Source organism: Trichoderma camerunense (assembly GCF_050948025.1).
Source record: "Trichoderma camerunense strain CBS 138272 chromosome Unknown V8C40scaffold_16, whole genome shotgun sequence".
Taxonomy (NCBI): domain Eukaryota; kingdom Fungi; phylum Ascomycota; class Sordariomycetes; order Hypocreales; family Hypocreaceae; genus Trichoderma; species Trichoderma camerunense.
The window spans coordinates 240,396-258,919 of NW_028145354.1; the positions used below are offsets into that span (position 1 = coordinate 240,396).

Consider the following 18,524-nt stretch of genomic DNA (forward strand, 5'->3'; position numbering starts at 1 on the left):
CAGGAAACTGGGCTGGTCTAGGATTAAATCCTAGTTATAATGGAGCACTAGATATACTGTGCCCTTGCATATCAAATCACTCCCACTTTGGTCGTATGAAATATTATGTATACAAGTTTGACATTACTCTACTTTTAGTTTATATGTATCTATCTAACTGTTTGACCATTCGTCTTTTGTTTCTTTGCTTAATACGTAATACATGTATGGTTTTATAGTTAAGTAGACTTTTATATGGAAAACATCTTTCGAAGCGGGATAATCAGTTACGAGAGTCAAGCTACATATTACATAGACACTCATTGAAATACAGAGCCTGATAGGACGATGCCAGGCATAATGTTGTTTATTCATTTACCCCATTCAACTATATACTTGTTTTGTGAATGTACAAGAGTATTTTCACCCATGTCATTTTCTCCCTCTTGATGGATGAGTTCACTGGTTGGCACAAAGAGCCTGGGTGGCAGGCAGAACTTGGTCTATAAATATACATAAGCATTTGAGACATCAATATCCTCGACGAAAAGGAGAGGGGAGCACATACTAATGGCGACCTCAACGCCACAAGCAGCAATGACACAGCTAGTAGAGCCATTCTGAACAGCACTGAAATTTGCGCAAGCGCATGCGACGTCAGTTCCAGACGAGCAACCAGCGGCTAAAACAGCGTTTTCGATGCAAGTACGAGCACATGCGGGAATGTCATCGATGGTTTGACCGTAGACGACGGCAGCAAAGGCAGCAAGGACGAGAGTGAACTTCATTTTGAAGAATTGGTACTGGGAGATTGTTTAAGTAGGAAGTTCGTTGTAGTAGAATTGATGAAGAAGGTTGTTTCTTTGTTGAGGTCTGGTTTGGAACGAAACGATGAAAACGTACGGGCCGGAAACCCTCGACTTTATAGTCCTTGATGAAGCAGACAGCCGAGGAAGCGAGCCCTCTGGCCACAAGCATGTGCTCTTTCTTTGGTAGAAAGGATTCTCACTGGAACTGTATTTGCCCCCTCACATGTTTTGAATTGCAACTCTCCCCGCATTCTTAATTAGCATTAGGTACACACATGCACCCCAGACGGACATGATCACTGAAGTGGTAAGACTCACGGAGGATCGTTCTATTTTGATCCTTGGAGTGGTATTGTGCCTTCCAAAGTGGCGAGGCCTGCCTCCTGTAAGCAAGGTATTCACGTAGGTTGTTTGCCATCAAATCACACGACGAATCGTATACAGGCTAGATGGTCAATTTGCCCGTCGGCTCGTCGGGGCTGGCTCCGATGCCCCCGGACGAGAGGAATGGGGGCATTAAGACTTGGTGAGGACCAAACTTTTGCTATTGAGATGGATTCGGTTATAAAGAAAATTTGTAGTCTTTTAGTGTTTGTGAAGTGTCATGAGGTGCTGCGATGAGTCCATGGCAAGTAAAGAAAACATTCAGCCAAGGCGGTTTGAGGCTACGGGTTAATTGCTGTCAAAATCTGCGATGGATTGCGGAGAAGCGCCAAGTAAGCTAAATTCGGCAGTTAAAGCAAGGGATGGAGATTCAGGCACGTGAAAATACCAAGAGATTATACATGAATATTACTACAACATGTAAACTCAAGCAGCTTATTTGTCGACCCCGCTCCCGTGATGATTACGACCTTCCCGATCAATGTCAATAATATATGCATCAGGGAGATGACATCACACCCAAAGCATGAAGTCTGACCATGCTGCTACATGGACGTGGGTGGTGAAGATGCGGGGTGATGGATGCGTTCAGAGCTGAAATCGGGGAGAGTTCAGCTTCGTTTCTGTAGGTGAATGCGTCCAATTGGTCGCCATGTCTAGACAGCTTAAGGTCATTGGCTATCTGTCACTACACCCTGAAAATTGTGTAGCGAAAGGTTGCTAAAATACTCCACCACCCCGACATTGAATCTCTGGTCTAAGCTTCTTGTTTTAGACATCGTAATGAGTCGGATAAATGTATGTTCAGGAGTAAAGTTGAGAGGACGTGTAGCAACACGTGATACCCTGCAGCGAATCGAATTGGCCCCTACCTCTGTTTGTTCAGTGCGAGGACTTTGTCTTTCCTTTCTTTCTCTTTGAATAGCCTCAATTGATCGCATGAGACTTCTGATCCTGACAAAATTTATTTATGGGTTATACGAAGAATAATATCACATAACGAAAGGAATATACTTGCATAGTGACAAGCATTCTTGTGGCACTTGCCAAAACGCAAGTATTCTTTCTACATATCCGGCTCGTTAGCATTTGCGTGTTTTGCATAGCATATACGAAGTCGAGATTAAAATTCTATTAGTACCAGTGCATTCCGACTGGTGACCGAATTTTGAAGACTCTGCTTGTGGTAACTTGAGTATAGCGCACCAATGACCGGGGTTCTCGACATCAAGCAAGACGCGATGGGCTCGCTTTTTACCGTACGTGTCATCAATGCTTGGTCGACTTGTATGGCCTCCACGGGACACTGTAACCTCTTGCGGTGGACCCCTTTCTTGCTCGTAAAGTAGTAACATTCTGCAACTTCGCAGAGCACCATCAACATGAGTATACAATACGACTGAGTGCCGTCTAAGCAGCACGTCGTATCTCATAGGAAACATTGGCAGCCAACGACGTAATCTCTGACCCCTGGCCAGCGCCAAGCCAAATTTCGATGGCAAGGTTGAAATCTCCTTGCGTGAGCGGCATGAAACTGGAAACCGCTCTCATGCAACTCCTTTTACATGCGTACGGAGGATTAGTATGTACTCGCCTACCTCTGCCGTCAGCTCTGCCCTTGTCAACCAACGCAAGATCGTCCAGCGCAAGAATCGTCTCATCCCAGTCCGGAAAAATCTCGTGTCGCGTGAGCGCCGTAGCGGCAGTACTAGCGGTAATAAGGCGCGTTCGTCTTCCCGTATAAATGCAGTCTTCAAGGCGCGCACGGTCGTTCCACTGGATGGCGTAACAGGATGGGGATTCAGCAGGGGCCGTCACGATGGTGTGGATAATATCGGACGGAGCGGGTATGTACTCCATAGTGCTTGGGATTAGTCGTTCGGAGTGCAGTTGAAACCGAAGAAAGCGTCCGGATTTTTGTCCTTGCATGGGCATGTGGCTGATACAGTAGGAAACTGAGTACTCGTATCGTTACAAGTGAATCTCGTCTTTATGCTTGATCTCCATCGTCGGCTGGTAACCATAATGTTTGGATCATGTCCTGTTTTCTCAATGAATGATTGATATGATGATTCGGATACCCAATTCATGGCTTGTCAACCAGTCAGAGTTTCGACGCTTGTTGAGAAGCTGTAGGTAGTTGGTCGACGAGGACACTGTACTAGCCACATTACGCCACAAAATTCAGTCCGCTATCCAGGAACATGTCCTATTTTAGTTCTTCTTGGAGTTCCATTGTGTTTCTGAAGCGTTCGCCGTCGGCATAGTGCAAAACTTGGTCGCCTGTGGTCAATTCTGGCGCTTCATCAGCAATGGCATGTGCTCTCATCATGCCCCTTTGCCTCAGCTGGATGGGCATGCTGGCATCCGTCACACTCCTCGTCACACCTCATTTTGCAGGCCTGTCGTGTTAGCGTCCGTGAAATAACGACCCCTCCATGGGCCGAAAACGCGCAACAACCCTGAAAGCGGCGACGCAGGAACCACGTGTATATTTGCGGTGCTTGGCCGGGATTCGTATTGGCTGGCGGAAAATCGTGTTTGAGGACCCCTCGGTCGCGAAGCCAAACGGCAGGGCACTGTGTAAGAGAGAAAAGAGAAGAAAAAATATGTCGAGAGAACCCGAAATAGCCGTTCCGAGACGGGTTTGTAATGTACGAGCAGGATGATGCATCTGATAAGGCACTTAGGCATAGACAAGACAAGGAAATGATGGGATGGGGTCGTTTATCGAAGTTGCATGTTGCAGGTCTTGGCAGTAACTCACCGCTTTGTTGTATTTTTGGAGGCTCTGGTGTGTCTGTTCTTGTCTGCTGCGTGTCGTGCGTGGCGCAAGGCACCGGGTTGGGTACCTACAAATTCTTGCTTTTACCCAGCGATCCGCATCAGCTTCCATTGAATCACAGGTACCGGCAAGTATCAATTTCTTCTCCTGATCAGACACGACGGCTTCAATCTATTGCTTGGTTGGATTTATTGCCCCTCCATCCACCCCCTAGCGCGTGCCTGAAAGATCCGGACACGGCGGGGCAGAATTTGCACCAGCTGGACGCTCTCGGCCAAGTACGGGGTACGCATCAGCGCCGTGTAATCTGCAGCGGACAAGAGTAGCAGCGACTACCGACGTTAGAGGCTGCGTAAGGCGCTATACGCTAGAGCCCACCACTAAGCAGCGGGAGGATTATAGGATAGGGGTCAATACTGGGCTACAACTTGGTGCAGTAGGGTCTGGTGTCAACATTGAAGCCTCAACAATATCACCAGTGATAGTCACTTGATGCACCAACGGCCTGGATAATCACTCTCTGACTCAACCTTAACTCAACGTGCCAGAGTCAATTGCTTGCTGCCAAGCTACCTGTACCAACATCATCCGTCACATCACCTGGAAAACCGGCGCTAGACACCCCCAGGACCCTCCAAGGCTGCTTCCAGATAGCAGAATGGGCTGTTGACCAAAACAGGCCTAGACATGCGTGCATTTCCCGCGCTGCTGATTAAACGCAAATAGCCCTTTTCGCTCTCTTGCCAACTAACTCGACCTATCCCCAACTCCTTTCTTTTTGCCTGTGCCAGCTCTATATCTTCGTTTATATCTCGCAACCGGGCTCGATCCATATACCCTCATTCCAGGATCCCCATCCCCTCGTTGAAGCCACTACCTGCATTTGCTTGCTTGGATACATCGGTCACTCCTCTCTCTGGCCCGATCCACCCCGTAACCATGGCCTCACTTCTCGACTCGGTCAAGACCCTCAGCCTCAATGGCTCCGTAAAGGAGGTCAACGGCGACAAGATTGCCATTCGCAACATCTGCTGCGTTGGCGCTGGCTATGTCGGTATGTCACCCCTGCGTCTCGTTTATTTGTCTGTGTCTGTCGACCGACTCCGCTGTCGACTCTTAACCGGAACTCGAACCGAACTGACGGCTGGACAGGTGGCCCTACCGCCGCGGTCATTGCTTTCCAGAACCCTCACATCAAGGTCACCGTTGTCGACCGAGACGTGACCCGAATTCGCCGATGGAACTCGCGCCATCCTCCCATCTACGAGCCCGGCCTGCACGACATTGTCCGCATTGCCCGTGATGGCGGCCGCGAGACGGACATCTCTGACCAGTCCTCGGAGGGAATCGCCTCCGAAAAGGGCGAGACCAAGGTTGCTCGCCGAGAGGGCAACCTCTTCTTCAGCACCGACGTTGCCGGCCACATTGCTGAGGCCGACATTGTCCTGGTGGCCGTCAACACCCCCACCAAGGAGCGCGGTGTTGGTGCCGGCAGCGCCACAGACATGACTGCTTTCGAGGCCGTCACTGGCTTCGTGGCCCAGTATGCGCGTGAGGGCGCCATCATTGTCGAGAAGAGCACTGTTCCCTGCCGAACTGCTCAGCTCGTGGCAGACACTGTAAGTAGCCTGTATCCACGTCACCCGGAAATGCTCAAGATTCAATTCTGACCTCCATTCTCTCATAGCTCGCCATGCACCGTCCCGGTGTCCACTTCGAGATCCTGTCCAACCCCGAATTTTTGGCCGCCGGTACCGCCGTCAACGATTTGCTGTACCCCGACCGAATCCTCATCGGCTCCGCTCCCACTCCCTCCGGCAAGCGGGCCGCCGAGGCTCTGCTCGAGGTCTACGCCGCTTGGGTTCCTCGTGAGCGTATCCTGACTACCAACGTGTGGTCATCTGAGCTTGCCAAGCTGGTCGCCAACTCTATGCTGGCCCAGCGAATTTCCAGCATCAACTCCATCTCTGCCGTCTGCGAGCAGACTGGCGCTGATGTCGACGAGGTCGCCCGTGCCATCGGTGTCGACCCCCGTATCGGCAACAAGTTCTTGATGGCCGGTATTGGTTTCGGCGGCAGCTGCTTCAAGAAGGACGTTCTCAACCTCGTCTACCTGGCCGACACCATGGGCCTCCCTGAAGTTGGCGAATACTGGAGACAGGTTGTCAAGATGAACGAGTACGCTCGTGATCGATTCACCAACCGCGTGATCAAATGCCTCAACAACACCCTTGTTGGCAAAAAGGTCACCATCCTCGGCTACGCCTTCAAGAAGAACACCTCAGATACTCGTGAGGCTCCTGCTCTGGAGATGATCAAGACGCTCCTGGAAGAGCGACCCCGCGAGATTGCCGTCTTTGACCCTTGCTGCAACCCGTTCGTCGTCAAGAACGAGATCAAGGCCCTTCTCGGACCCGAAATCACAGCCAGCGTCCACGTGTACGGCAATGCCTACGACGCCTGCAAGGACAGCACAGCGGTCGTCATCGCTACCGAGTTCGACGAGTTCCGCAACCAGCCCATCCCCGTGGCCGCTCCCAAGCCCGTAGATCAGCCCGAGCCCAAGATGCTCGGCCGCAAGCCCAACCCCAAGGCGGACCCCAGACCGTTCAAGGAATCGGCCCCCACGGAGAACGATCTCTTGGCGCTGCACAAGCACCTGGTGCAGCGCGACGGCCAGACTTCCGACGACCCTCTGGACCGATTCAACGTCGAGCCCGACTGCGACGAGAGCTGCCCCGACTGCATCCAGGCCAAGGAGAGCAAGGAGACGGGCTTTGCCACTGGCATGGGCAGCGCCGAAGAGTACAAGCCCAAGGAGCGACTGGACTGGGTGCGCATTGCCGAGACCATGGCCAAGCCCCGATGGGTGTTTGACGGCCGTGGTGTCATTGACTCTCGCGAGATGGTCAAGCTGGGCGTTCGCGTCGAGAGTGTCGGTCGCCAGCACCGCTTCTAGGTGCGTGATATAATGTCGGTGGTTTTTCTTCTTTGTTAAAGGGCGGCTGCGATACGACCTTTTACTCCTTTTTTGAGGCTGTGCATCGGTAATGCAGGTGGGCCTAGAACAAAACTACCTTATTGTTTTAATTAACCTTTGGATCCTTTGGATGACATTGTGCGGCGGCAGATGTGAGACATTCTGCATCACTTGGGAAAGAATTTGTTTGGTGGCCTGGGAAGAGGAAAAGAAAAGAGCGGTCACCATGCGAGACTTGGACGGGGGTGGTTTTGACCAGCCTCTAGATTAAATTGGATTAAGCAATCTAGAAACGAATACCTGATACAATATTTTTTACCTTTGAATTAATCAGTGAAGAGATGCGAGCCCGTGGTAGAGAGTAAAGAAAAGTAAATATACTAATAATTTCTATGGTTGCTAAGGGGTATCCGAAACAGTTTTCTATAAGACTTTCATACCTCGGTGCTGTCTTTCGCATTATTACTGACATGCAGCTGCACTCTACCAATTCATCACCCTAACATCTCCCACATCCTGCGCTACATGGTCTATCGAGAAGGATCCAGGGCTAAGCCCCTTAGACGTTGCTTTTATCGGCGAGCTGTGTAACTCTCTCCGTCTCCACAGACGGGACGCCTCGGTCAGGTGGGATCGAGAAGCCAGTATAAATGTACGTCAGCACGACAATGTACTCTGGGAGCAGCGCCATCAACCCAAAGGCCACGGCATTGCCCTCGATGGGATTGAACGGCGAAGTGGCGCTATCTTGAAGGGCGACTTCTAGGAGGCCAAAGACTGTACGGATGATGAGGAATGGGGATGCGAGGAGACCGCCGCGTAGGACCTGAGGGAGTAACATTATCAGCATTCTTTCTTGTATAAGTGTAAGTTTGCGAGAGGTGGGATTTGACATACTATCTGGCTGCTGGGGAGGAGCGTGTGCTTCTTTCGCCAGAAAAAGGCCATCATGGAGATGAGCACCGCGAGCATGACGGCAAAAACAATGTATCCGACGAGAGTGAGCGTTCGGCTCGTGTTCATTGCGGACGGGGTGCCGATGGAGCTGACGCCGCCGCCAGCGGAGAGGAGGCCGATGGCGACGAAGATGCAGAGACGCATGATGACGCCGATTTTGTTAGCTCGGGGGTTGGAGCTGTAGTTGTCGAGGAGGCTTTTGCGATACTGGATGAGTTTTCTATTCTTTTGGTGGTGAAGGGGTTGATTGGTGGGTGGTATGGAGACTTACACGATGCGGACGTAGCCGAGGGTGGCTATGATGAGAGGGACGACGCCGACGTTGAGGAGGATGATGGCTGCGACGTAGAGGCCGATGCTGGGCTTTTGTTCGAGGGCGATGATGACAGGGCCACCGGCGACACGCACTATTCAAAGCAAAACAAGTTAGATTTTGTCGCTGTATTGTAATGGGTTTTGATAGTGGAATTGTAGAGGCATACTTAGACTGAAGGGAATCATGGGCCACCAGGCGAGGCGTGGACGGATTTTGCCGTTGCGCTTGAAGAGATAGATGGCGGTTGGGACGATGGGTACGTAGAAGATGATTTGGGCGATGCCCAGGGATTCGTGGGAGTTGAGCATGTTTGGAGGTTGCTTGAGTCTGTCCTGGGGAGGTTGTCACTTGTTGGAATGGCGGACAGATGTCAAAGTTGTTGTCTGCACCAAGAGGCTGAATAACCTCAACTGCAACTCATTGAACAGGGTAGAGGCACCAAGACTTTTTAAATAAATTAATAGGCATACAAGATCCCATCGCAACACAGCCGCCAACATGCATATAAACCACCCAATCCAAATCCCTCCCCATCGAAAAAGGCAGCCCCCAGGGCCAACAATGCCCCGAGATTATCCTCCTAGAGGTTGCCGGGTTCCGGGGCCGACGAATCACATCGAAGCGGCTCTGTTCAGCTGAGGATCCTTGCTGGGTGAAATACACGTAAAACTCGGCGATCAGCTCGTGGTATGATGCTTCAAAGGGGATAAGCCCGCAACTTTATCTTCTCTAGGCGGTTTGGATGAAAATGAATAGTGTGGGCGTTTTTTTGGCTTGTGTGTTTAGTGGGTTTGATGATTTTCATGGATTTATTTGGGCTTGATGCTTATTGGTGTTCCTTGCTGGTTTTCGTGGTATAAAGCCGTTTTGGGGTTAAAGCTAGACTGGTTTCTTTCTAGTGTGGAGGGCTGATTGGTTGGAGTTGAGATCTTGTTAGTGTGGACGGAAAGAAGCTTGAGCTACGCGAGAGATACGACACAATGCGACTCGGCAACTGGAACAGAATATTCCTAGTAGTAGGACTTTTGTACGTTAGCCCCCTTGCATCTTGCACGAGGCGCTTTGAGACAATCTTCGCTTCTCCCGAGACTCTCGATTCACGTGTGAGTTGACGCAGATGGTCCTAGTTCATTTCGTGCCATCATGCCGCTTTGGGGTTGGTCAAGTGCCTGAGCCACGTTGGACGACGTGGGACGAATCCGACATGGCTGGTGCCACATGGCTTGGATCATGTTAGGCTGCCATGAGTTACAGCCTCTTTTCTGTTCTGTTTCTTCTTCTTCTTCTCTTCTCTTTCTCTTTTGGGCTTGTGCCGTTAGCCGGAGAGGCCGCCAAGATGAGGTAAAAGTTGAGTTGTCGGTGGTGGCTCAATGAGGCTTTGGATGCAGTTTTACGTCATGGCTGAAGGAGTTGTGCTACCATACGCGTTGGAAAGGAGGCTGAATCTTGTAAGTGAAATTAAGTGCATACAGACACGCAATCAGAGAGGCTGTAAAGACTATGGTCTACTAGAATTAAATAAAAGCCATGCAAGAGTCGTGAAGTCTCGGAAATGGACGATATTGGCAAAACAGACGACGGCAGCATGGTAACAAGTGTAGAGACATGCAGAGTAAAGATGTATGCTCTTCTCAGATTTACTAGAAGATTTGCTCCTTATTGTTTCCTGGTGCCTCAATTATATTCGCATCTTACTAGAGTCGGCATACATACTCATCCACTCAGTTGTCAACATTCACCACCAGAGTAGGAGACAAGGCAAACGCAAAATCCAACTCATCAATGTATGCAGTAGCCGGGTCCTTGGGCGACGCATTTTGACGCATAAAGCTCCGTAAAGACCGCGAGGATACAACGTAATCCCGAACTTCGACTTCACGGTCCGGCCAAGAAGCAGCGATTTGCTCCTGGCAGCGCTCGATGTCTTCACGGACTTCACTGAGAAAGATCTGCCTTGCTTCCTCCAAGTTATTGCACTCTTTGTCATACTCGTAGTTTCGTATATGATCGTCGGATTTGGTTCGGACGGCGAGGCATTTCTGGTTGGAAAGAATGCACATTTTGAGCAATCGGATGTCGGCCTGGTAAATGTTAGTTATCACAAGAGTAAACGTGGAACATTATATGGATAAGGCACCTCAGTCAGAGTAGTATCGTGGACGAGGACAACAGTATCGAAAGCATACAACATCTGATCGTGATAGTACTGGAACGCCCTCACATCCTGGGTCCCCGCGCCGGGAATGTCATAGAGTACAATCTCTGGATGGTTGGGTATTTCGTGGCGAGCGATGCCCATCGTGACTTGATTAGAGCCCACGCGAGCAGCGCCATCGTCGTTTCCGCCTTTATTACAAAGGGCATTGATGAGTGATGATTTGCCAACATTGACGTTGCCGGCGAAGACAATATTCTGTTTGCCTTTGCCATAACCCACCATCTCCTGAGCGTTGGCTATAAGCTCTTCTGTAATTGTTGGCTGGTCTGTGTCATAGCCCCTAGAATGAATTAATTCGACATATATCATGAGAACAATCGGAGGATAAGCATGTCTTACAGTTCCTTTAGTAGTGCTAACCGTCTTTGCTCGCTTTCTCGTTCTCTTTCCTGCGACTCCCTCAGCTTCCGCTGGGCTTCGCGAGCTCTCCTTTGAGGACGCGCGACTATCTCTTCATAGCCCTTCCAGACAGCAGCAGCAGCTCCTGGGATAAGAGGAACCCAAGCCATAGTCTCTTGATGACACAAAGCGAATAGTTGTTGTTAAGACGTCTGCTCCTTGATGGACAAGGAGTAGATGGCGCAACGAGGGGTCATTTATAACCTGCGAATCAAGCCGTACGAGACGAATTCGAGTCAAATCACTACCTGACTCTCTCTCGAGTGCGGGGTAAGAAATGATGCATTGCTGAATGACCGCTTCTTGCTTGTCGCGCTTTCCCTTGCATGAATCTACATTCAGCCTCACAAGGCAACAGAAAAGCTCACCGAAAGTGATGCTGATTCGTCCGTTACAGCATGATTGTCGAAGCATTTGATGTAAAGTGTATAAACAAACGTCAGCCAAGAGTTATTCTTCTTTTCATATTTACACTTGACATCATATGATCCAGTTATGTGTCCGTTGGCTTTTGCTAGTCATTTGGACGTGCAGCAGTCTTCCTTACCTGCGAAAGTGGTGCTCTCAAGATATGTAAACACGGCCAATCATCACAATCCATGATTCATCACCACGCCAATTGATGTTAAATAGCTGGTATAATTGATTCATCCCTTTTTTTCTGCTTGGCTTTTACAAATTATCCCCCGAAGGCCGGCATCTCGTACGGAATGACAGGCGACTGCCGAAAGCGGATAAAAGGTCTCCACGATCTTGTTTCGCATTGCGTTTCGCGCTGTCACGGCTCTGCCCGTCTCGCAGAAGCACCGCAGCTAGATCGTTTCAGAGCCCGGTCAGGGAGTCACGGGTTGAACCTTGATGTATGTTGGCGTTGACAGCTGCCAAGCGGCATCGCGCATCTTTTCTGGGGGATTCTATGTCTGTGCATTGCCAGATCGGCCGTGCTCAATTGGGGATTAATTCATCCAATAATCTTATTCGCAAAAAAAAATTATTCATTCTTCAATCACCCTTCTTACAATCTGTATGCTGGCCGACTTACTGCTTTAATAATTTACAGGAGAAGGCGCTCGTGTCATGTTAATTCTCCTCGGTCGAGGGTGGCCACAGAACCCCTTTACCACGTTTCAGCGATAGCAGCCTCCTGTCAAACTGACTAGCCGTGAGGTTCTACGGAGTATATACATCCCTCACCTATCTTCTACATACTCGTATGCAGTGTCGTATAGATCTGAGACTCTGGGACGAACCATGCAAAGTCCTTTCTCTCCACAGCGTCCGTAAACCTACACCAGCCGGCTATCTTTCCCTTCCTCTTTATTCCACTTACGAAACATACCCGACAACAGTCAACATTTCTGTGTAATCTTCAATCCTTTCACATACTACAGCCGACATTTCGAAGTCGGGTAGACAGTGAGCGGCTGCTCTAACAAGCCATGAAAACCTGTCATCCCATCCTTTTCATCCTATTCGCCATCGCAGCCGGAGAAGCCCTCCCCCCTAATGCAGTTCCTGTCATGTGTGCCGCCATCTGCGGCCCAATCGTGGAGCTGAGTTCCATGTGCAGCCCAAAGAGATCATTGGAAGGATCAGAAAGCAATCATTTAGATCTGAGGGCACGCCTCAGACAGGCCAGGAGGCAAAACGAGAACCAGTTTAGCGAAAGAGACCGAATCGAGAAGCGCTTCTCCGTCATCGTTCCAGCGCCGACAACATTTCCTCCTGATTTGCTAGCTGGGCAATATCCGCCAGCCTCATCCCCTATACCAGAGATATCAACACCATTGTCACAATCCCCGGCGTCTGTTCCCCCACAATATTACTCTCCTCCTGCTCAGTCTCCGCCAGCTGCCGCTCCAGCTCCAGCTCCAGCTCTTCTAACTACACATAATTATCTACCTCCATCAACTCTTCAACCAGTACCTCAGTCTCCCACATCATCTACAGCATGGAATATTCAGCCACCTTCCACTCCCGTCACGACTAGGACAACAAAGAGTACATCGACAACTTCCAAGCATCAAGCATCAATGCGCCCAACCATAATAGGCTCAAGTGGAGACGATGGTGATTTGACTGGTGGATGGGGAGAGACGGAAAACGCAGAAGAGAAATGCGTGTGTTCAAACACCAGTTTTAATGTGGCAGAAATTGCTGGGTTATGCGCAAGCTGCATAAGTATGAAGGCGGATACACAAAATAGTGAGTGTCATCGTCCGTCCCTCCGTCGTTTCTCTTGTTAGGACTAATAACGTACCCTAGATATGGATGTCATCATGTCTGTATGTGATTTTTCGCCACAGCAATATAGTCCAGACAAGGACAGCTTGGCTAGCAATATCTGGGTTAAGGCTACCAGGCCGACAGCTACAAGCATGTCTAATGCAGCTCCTCGATCGACTCGATTTATAAGTTTGGGCTCCGTGTTTGGTGCGGCAGGCTTCGCTGTCGCGACATTAATGATGTTATGACATGTCTTTATCACCCGGTGGGATGGCTTTGCGCACGGTTTCTGTGATGTGCTTCCTCAGCGGCAGCGGTGGTATCAGTGTAAGAAATGCAATAAACGTTCTCAGAAGTACCGAAGTCTAGATGGAAGTAGGCGTAATAGAAGAAAAAAGATGGGGGTAGCAATAGTATCGGATACATGAAAGACGGGATAATGCCTAGCAATACCCTTATAAATGTTTCCCGCCGTGATTCACCAGCCTAGACTCCCACCCGTCCCGAAGGCTCTCCACAAAAGGGCAATCTCTTCCCTTTGATATGGCCGAACTCGCCACGGTTGTGTCATCGTCTTCTATAGGTCGTTGGCCGGGCGGCCGGAGAAGGGGGAGCCACCATTGAGGAGGAGGCGGCGGCGGCGGAGGAGGTGGTGATAGAGGTGATGGTGGTGATGGGATCGGGAGCAGGTGTTGGTTGCTGCTGCTGCTGCTGGTTCTCGTCCAGAGCAACACGTGGCACTGCATGCAGCAGCCGGTGAATCTCTTGATCAAGCGGATTGCACCGTGCCATTTGTGTCAAGTCTACGAGAGCGAGATATTGGCAAGAAAGTGACTGGACTGGCTAGATTGAACAACGGTGACTGATCATCAAAAAGGAGGACGTGCGTATGGCGAAGAGGCAGTTATCCATGGCTGTGATTCGGTGGCAGCTTGGGAATTATGCCGGACGTGGGATCACATCCACATACTTCCAGGTCTCTTCTCCCGTTTGCTTAGTTAATCGATTCGGTGGGCATCAAAGTCTATAATGCCGGCTTGTAGTTCATTTTTACCGTCGCTGTATCATTGTGTTTGCGAGTTTACAAGTCACGTTAAGAAAGAAGACATATATGCACACAAAACCCAGATAATTATTATTATGTAGAAAAAAAACCGAAGAAAAAACCCGAAAAAACAAACAAACCGAAAAAAAAAAAAACTTGATGAAATCACAGTGGTCGGAAGCGTCTGTGAATTACCTGTTAGCACTGGCTTGCTATTGCAGCATGAAGTTGATGAAGCAGAGATACTTACCAATGACGGTGACATAGTACTTGGGAGTCTCGAACTTTCACAGAGCAATGTCGATGGTGGTACCACGCTCAGGGCGCCTTGCCACGGCCACCCCCCTTGTAGATGTGCTTGTGCACAATCGTCACATTGGCACCTTTATAATTTGGGGCCAGCGCGGGTTGGCCGGCCCGGCTGGCCCGCTGCGGACAATGCTTCTTCACATGTCCAGGCTCATCACAAACGTAACACCGCTTTTGAGCGGTGGTGGTGGTAGTGGTGGTGGTGGTGGTGGTGGGAGGATCGGGAGCGGGAGCTGGAGCTTCTTCTTCTTCTTCTTCTTCTTGCTGCTGGTGTTGCTGCTGGTTCTCCAACGCAGCCACACGACGCGTCAACGCCAGCATGGCGTTGTACAAAAAATCAAGTTTTTCTATAAAAACGTCAGTGATAATCTAAGTTGCGAAGGATTAAGAAAATTGTAAAACTTACGCCCCACGGACAGAGCAGAGAACTCCTCAGAGGAGGGAATTGGTACGTTGTCTATGTATTGAATATATTAGCTAAAGCAACGAATACAGGTGATCAAGAGAGCAAAAGAGCAAGAGTGTGATGGACACAAAAGATGGAGACTGAGTGAATCTGCTTTAACTTACCAGACATTTTGGTGTCTCGAAGAGGGAGATGAGGTAAGACTCGACAGACTCCTGGAGGGTGCTAATGGCGGATGACTGGAAGCGGAGGTTGCTTGGTGGTCTTCTGGTATCGACGAATCTCACGGAGGGCGACAGTATCAGGTTTATAACGGTGAGGCTTTTTGACCGCAGAACATATTAGCGACGATCAGCGGGTGGTGATGGCTTCATGTGCTTACCAAAGAATCTCTCGGAGAGTGACGGTACCAGGCTTATAACGGTGAGATTCTGAAGAGAAGAAAGAGGAAAAAAGAAAAGAAAGAGAAGCAAGGAAACGAAATTGATCTTGTGCGCACAGGAATCACGTGGCTGGTGCAGAGAAAGTGAAACGAAAGTGAAGCGAAAGTGACGGACGGCTGACAGCTGGCAGAGAGAAGAGAACCTGTTGAGTGCTTGAGACTGCATTGGGTTCAGTCTGCTAGCTGTCTAAGCTCCATGTTATGCTAAAGAAGCGGCTAATACTAGGTATTCAGAATCCCAACTATCACGTAAAGCTCAAGTGACGGAACACATCTTCCTCCAGACTGCAGTGTATAGGTTCTGTGCTCCGAATGAGCTTTTATGGTGTGATGTATGACTTATTGCTTCCAGTGTCCGTCCACCAAATTACCTGTGTGGTCGCTTTGCTATTTCTATCAATGGAAATTGACATATTGCAACTGAGAGAATATCATTCGGCCTCACTGTCGCATCCGGAGCTCCTTGTTCGATAGGTTGTGTCATGATGTTTGCTGACCCTAGATTGATAGCCTTCACCAGAGCTCACCGCTGCAGGCTCAATCACAACACTTCGCTATCATCCAGCTGGCGAAAATACATATGTAGTGATGGCCACACCCACCCACGGTTGCGAACACCGCGCTTCTCCGCACCAACGCCTCTCGTGTGCGATGTTTTCCATCTCCTGCAGTCCTCTTACTACCAGCAAATACCTAGACCGAGTTCCAATCGCATTTGGGATGTTGTATTGAGGGATCTTTTTGCAAGGTGGACGAATGTCTGTACGTGGGCGTTGTCTGGAAGACCACTCCATAGGAATGAGCATTATGCTAAAGAAGCGGCTACAAGATATGTATCCAGCATCCTAACTATCATGTAAAGCTCAAGCGACGAAACGGGAGGTAAAAGGGAATATAGAACACTTTCATCATCTATCACGGCACTTGTCTTGGCAAAATATGTCCGTTTTATGGAGTACAGGTATCTACTACTGCCCCTTCAGGCACTCATGAGATCGAGTTCATCCACGTTGAGCTGAAGTGGAATATCAAGCATTGCTCGACACTTCTTTTGCCCCGTTTGACACTCACTATCCTGTTCATGCTCGTCTTCTTCTGCCTTTTCCTAGGCGCATAGATAAATGTGGGGCAAAAATTGTAGGCAGGAGCACCTCGTTCCTTTCCTTTGAAGAATGAAGCAGGTCAATGCGTAAGACATCTTCCATCGAGTTTCTCACCCCCTCCTCCCTCTCCCCTCCTCTTCTTCTTTTTCATCCAAACAGAGACGCATGCATACAGACACACATACACACACGCGCACACACAATGCCTGCCTCCTCTGTCTCGGACCGAGTGTTACGGTCCAACACCCGTCGTCGTGCGTCCCCTCTCCCTCCCCATCCTCCTCCCCATCCTCCTCCTCCTCCTCCTCCTCCCAAACGGGCTCGTCGGTCTGGCCCCTCTCCTCCCTTCCCTCTCCCTCCCCACCTCTCTCCGAAGGCGAAGACTACCTTGACGAGGGCACCAGCTTCGGAGACGTTTTGTTGTCCCTCGTTGACTGCAGCGAGGAAACTCGGGGTGAGATATCCGAGTCTGTCTGTCGTGCCGCCGCGGATAGGGCAGTGATACCTAACGGCGACCTGGATCCGACTGAGGTTCCTGAATGCCAATGGGTATCCTGGGACCCTGCCATGGATCGCGACTGGGAAGAGTTTATCGACAACCTTCAGACTGCCAGATTAAAAGACGACCGGATTCCTGAGCTATCGAAACCGTCTAGGCCGCGGGTTGCTTCGTTGTGCTGTTTGTGGCATTATCCGACATATAGAACGGACCGTGATCTATATGGAACAACACTGGATAGCACAAACGACTGTATAAAGGAACCGTCCCTGTGCGCATCGCTGCGGTATGCCCAACGCATACAACACACGCTGTATGCCATGAATGCATGGCACAAGCCTTCTACGAACGTCCATTGAGAAGCATTTCAGAACACAGCAATGATTTCCTTGTCACATTCACCAATTTACCCAACCCAAGTCGCTGTGAGCCTATTGTCGCTGCGTTTAATACCGTCGATGAAGATTGGCGTCGCCGACATCCCTGCCGCGGTCAGCGAGAGTGCAATTCTTTTGCAAAGCCTGATGGGACTTGTGCAAATCCTGAGTGTACCGACTTCTTTTGCCCTCGCTGTGAAACAACCGATCATTTGGCAGCGAGTCCCTGGTGTCGGAAGATCCTTGACACACACCCAATTCGGATCAGGTATACGATAGGCGAACCGAATTATACGAAGCTGTTGGGCGACAAAGCTGAACCGCGGATCAAGGCAGTATGCGAGGATTTCGCCTTGGAGGCTGTTAAATTGGCCCCATTCACCATTGCGCTTGGAAAGCACAACTTGGGGTTGGTCCGGAAGAAACTTGAAGAGATAGATGGATTGTATGTTGAGACATACACAATCAAGTCGGCAATAAAAATTTCCGACCGCGCGACATATTGCATGGTCATCTAGGATATCGACGAGATCATTGTGAACATGATCTTTTTCAGTTACCATGGGATGTACTTCTTTGAACGAGAAGAAACCCGTCGACCGCCTGTCTTCTTGCACGACTTGATCTGAAACGGAATTTGCGAGTGGAGTCGGGTTTTAGTCGCGAGGGAACGACACTTTTCAGTTATGTTCAATGGGCTTGCCAAAGTTCGCAAGAAGACTTCACTGGGCAGGGAAAGAATATACCTGGCCGAGGATAAACTAACCGGAAAGATTATGCCATCCGTGGACGTGAGGAGGCAATCCAAGCTATGGATTAATACCTGGACAAAGACAAAGACGACAAAGACAGCACAACCAGGCTCGATAAAGTCTGTAGATTAGACGAGTTCAGAAAACTGATGGGAATTTGGAGATGCCGGAAGAGGCGAGGCTGAAGGAGGTGAGGACGGAAGTTGACTACTTCGAGGGTCCAGCTGGACGCGAAGGAGCGGGCGGAGAAGACGGCAAAGAAGTGAAAATCCCAGGTTGAGATTTGCTGGCTGATGATGGTTTTCGGGATGACGGCTGGCAGTTTGTCGCGGATTTGTTTTTAGAGAATAGCTACTGGGTATACAGCATATTTACCACCCCAGCTTGGCTGTCCACCCAAACACTTCCGTCAAGTTTGAGCATTGGAACCGGAAAGCTGTTTATTTACTACTTCGTGCATTCATGTTGATAATACCTTGGAAATATCCAGCTGAGTTCTCTCAGTGTCTGCTCCTCGTACCACTCGTCCCCCACCAGG

At 49.7% G+C, this 18,524-nt stretch overlaps 6 protein-coding genes across 6 annotated transcripts; 1 reads left to right on the forward strand and 5 right to left on the reverse strand.

Annotated features, from left to right (window-relative positions):
• Nucleotides 1-302: 302 nt before the first annotated feature.
• Nucleotides 303-1,481, reverse strand: V8C40DRAFT_252351 (CFEM domain-containing protein). The gene is made up of 3 exons (XM_083217376.1): nucleotides 1,107-1,481; nucleotides 548-1,027; nucleotides 303-482 (listed from the first exon to the last, which is right to left on the reverse strand). Exons 2-3 carry the CDS (start codon nucleotides 765-767, stop codon nucleotides 439-441), a joined length of 264 nt encoding a protein of 87 aa, XP_083070095.1. The 5' UTR covers nucleotides 768-1,027; nucleotides 1,107-1,481; the 3' UTR covers nucleotides 303-438.
• A 1,101-nt stretch (nucleotides 1,482-2,582) lies between these two features.
• Nucleotides 2,583-3,032, reverse strand: V8C40DRAFT_268634 (uncharacterized protein; the record flags this gene model as incomplete). Its single annotated transcript, XM_083219976.1, has 2 exons — nucleotides 2,583-2,730; nucleotides 2,803-3,032. 2 exons carry the CDS (start codon nucleotides 3,030-3,032, stop codon nucleotides 2,583-2,585), a joined length of 378 nt encoding a protein of 125 aa, XP_083070096.1.
• A 1,655-nt stretch (nucleotides 3,033-4,687) lies between these two features.
• V8C40DRAFT_252355 (uncharacterized protein) lies at nucleotides 4,688-7,331 on the forward strand. Its single transcript, XM_083217377.1, has 3 exons — nucleotides 4,688-5,011; nucleotides 5,110-5,576; nucleotides 5,645-7,331. Exons 1-3 carry the CDS (start codon nucleotides 4,897-4,899, stop codon nucleotides 6,914-6,916), a joined length of 1,854 nt encoding a protein of 617 aa, XP_083070097.1. The 5' UTR covers nucleotides 4,688-4,896; the 3' UTR covers nucleotides 6,917-7,331.
• A 133-nt stretch (nucleotides 7,332-7,464) lies between these two features.
• V8C40DRAFT_252359 (uncharacterized protein) lies at nucleotides 7,465-9,024 on the reverse strand. The gene is made up of 4 exons (XM_083217378.1): nucleotides 8,377-9,024; nucleotides 8,166-8,301; nucleotides 7,835-8,090; nucleotides 7,465-7,763 (listed from the first exon to the last, which is right to left on the reverse strand). Exons 1-4 carry the CDS (start codon nucleotides 8,516-8,518, stop codon nucleotides 7,497-7,499), a joined length of 801 nt encoding a protein of 266 aa, XP_083070098.1. The 5' UTR covers nucleotides 8,519-9,024; the 3' UTR covers nucleotides 7,465-7,496.
• Nucleotides 9,025-9,866: 842 nt separating this feature from the next.
• V8C40DRAFT_281427 (P-loop containing nucleoside triphosphate hydrolase protein) lies at nucleotides 9,867-11,089 on the reverse strand. The gene is made up of 3 exons (XM_083221607.1): nucleotides 10,768-11,089; nucleotides 10,348-10,708; nucleotides 9,867-10,291 (listed from the first exon to the last, which is right to left on the reverse strand). The coding sequence occupies exons 1-3, from the start codon at nucleotides 10,935-10,937 to the stop codon at nucleotides 9,932-9,934; spliced, it is 891 nt and encodes a 296-aa protein (XP_083070099.1). The 5' UTR covers nucleotides 10,938-11,089; the 3' UTR covers nucleotides 9,867-9,931.
• A 3,327-nt stretch (nucleotides 11,090-14,416) lies between these two features.
• V8C40DRAFT_268638 (uncharacterized protein) lies at nucleotides 14,417-14,984 on the reverse strand (the record flags this gene model as incomplete). Its single annotated transcript, XM_083219977.1, has 3 exons — nucleotides 14,417-14,754; nucleotides 14,814-14,864; nucleotides 14,978-14,984. 3 exons carry the CDS (start codon nucleotides 14,982-14,984, stop codon nucleotides 14,417-14,419), a joined length of 396 nt encoding a protein of 131 aa, XP_083070100.1.
• Nucleotides 14,985-18,524: the final 3,540 nt, after the last annotated feature.

Coding starts and splice junctions, on each gene's coding strand:
- V8C40DRAFT_281427 (XM_083221607.1), bottom strand. CDS start 10,937: ATGGCTTGGGTTCCTCTTATCCCAGGAGCTGCTGCTGCTGTCTGGAAG. Junction 10,709..10,767: donor TTAGCACTACTAAAGGAACT/GTAAGACATGCT, acceptor AATTCATTCTAG/GGGCTATGACACAGACCAGC. Junction 10,292..10,347: donor ACGATACTACTCTGACTGAG/GTGCCTTATCCA, acceptor AACATTTACCAG/GCCGACATCCGATTGCTCAA.
- V8C40DRAFT_252351 (XM_083217376.1), bottom strand. CDS start 767: ATGAAGTTCACTCTCGTCCTTGCTGCCTTTGCTGCCGTCGTCTACGGT. Junction 483..547: donor TGGCGTTGAGGTCGCCATTA/GTATGTGCTCCC, acceptor GTATATTTATAG/ACCAAGTTCTGCCTGCCACC.
- V8C40DRAFT_252355 (XM_083217377.1), top strand. CDS start 4,897: ATGGCCTCACTTCTCGACTCGGTCAAGACCCTCAGCCTCAATGGCTCC. Junction 5,012..5,109: donor CGTTGGCGCTGGCTATGTCG/GTATGTCACCCC, acceptor ACGGCTGGACAG/GTGGCCCTACCGCCGCGGTC. Junction 5,577..5,644: donor CTCAGCTCGTGGCAGACACT/GTAAGTAGCCTG, acceptor ATTCTCTCATAG/CTCGCCATGCACCGTCCCGG.
- V8C40DRAFT_252359 (XM_083217378.1), bottom strand. CDS start 8,518: ATGCTCAACTCCCACGAATCCCTGGGCATCGCCCAAATCATCTTCTAC. Junction 8,091..8,165: donor CTCGGCTACGTCCGCATCGT/GTAAGTCTCCAT, acceptor GTATCGCAAAAG/CCTCCTCGACAACTACAGCT. Junction 7,764..7,834: donor TCCTCCCCAGCAGCCAGATA/GTATGTCAAATC, acceptor TTACTCCCTCAG/GTCCTACGCGGCGGTCTCCT.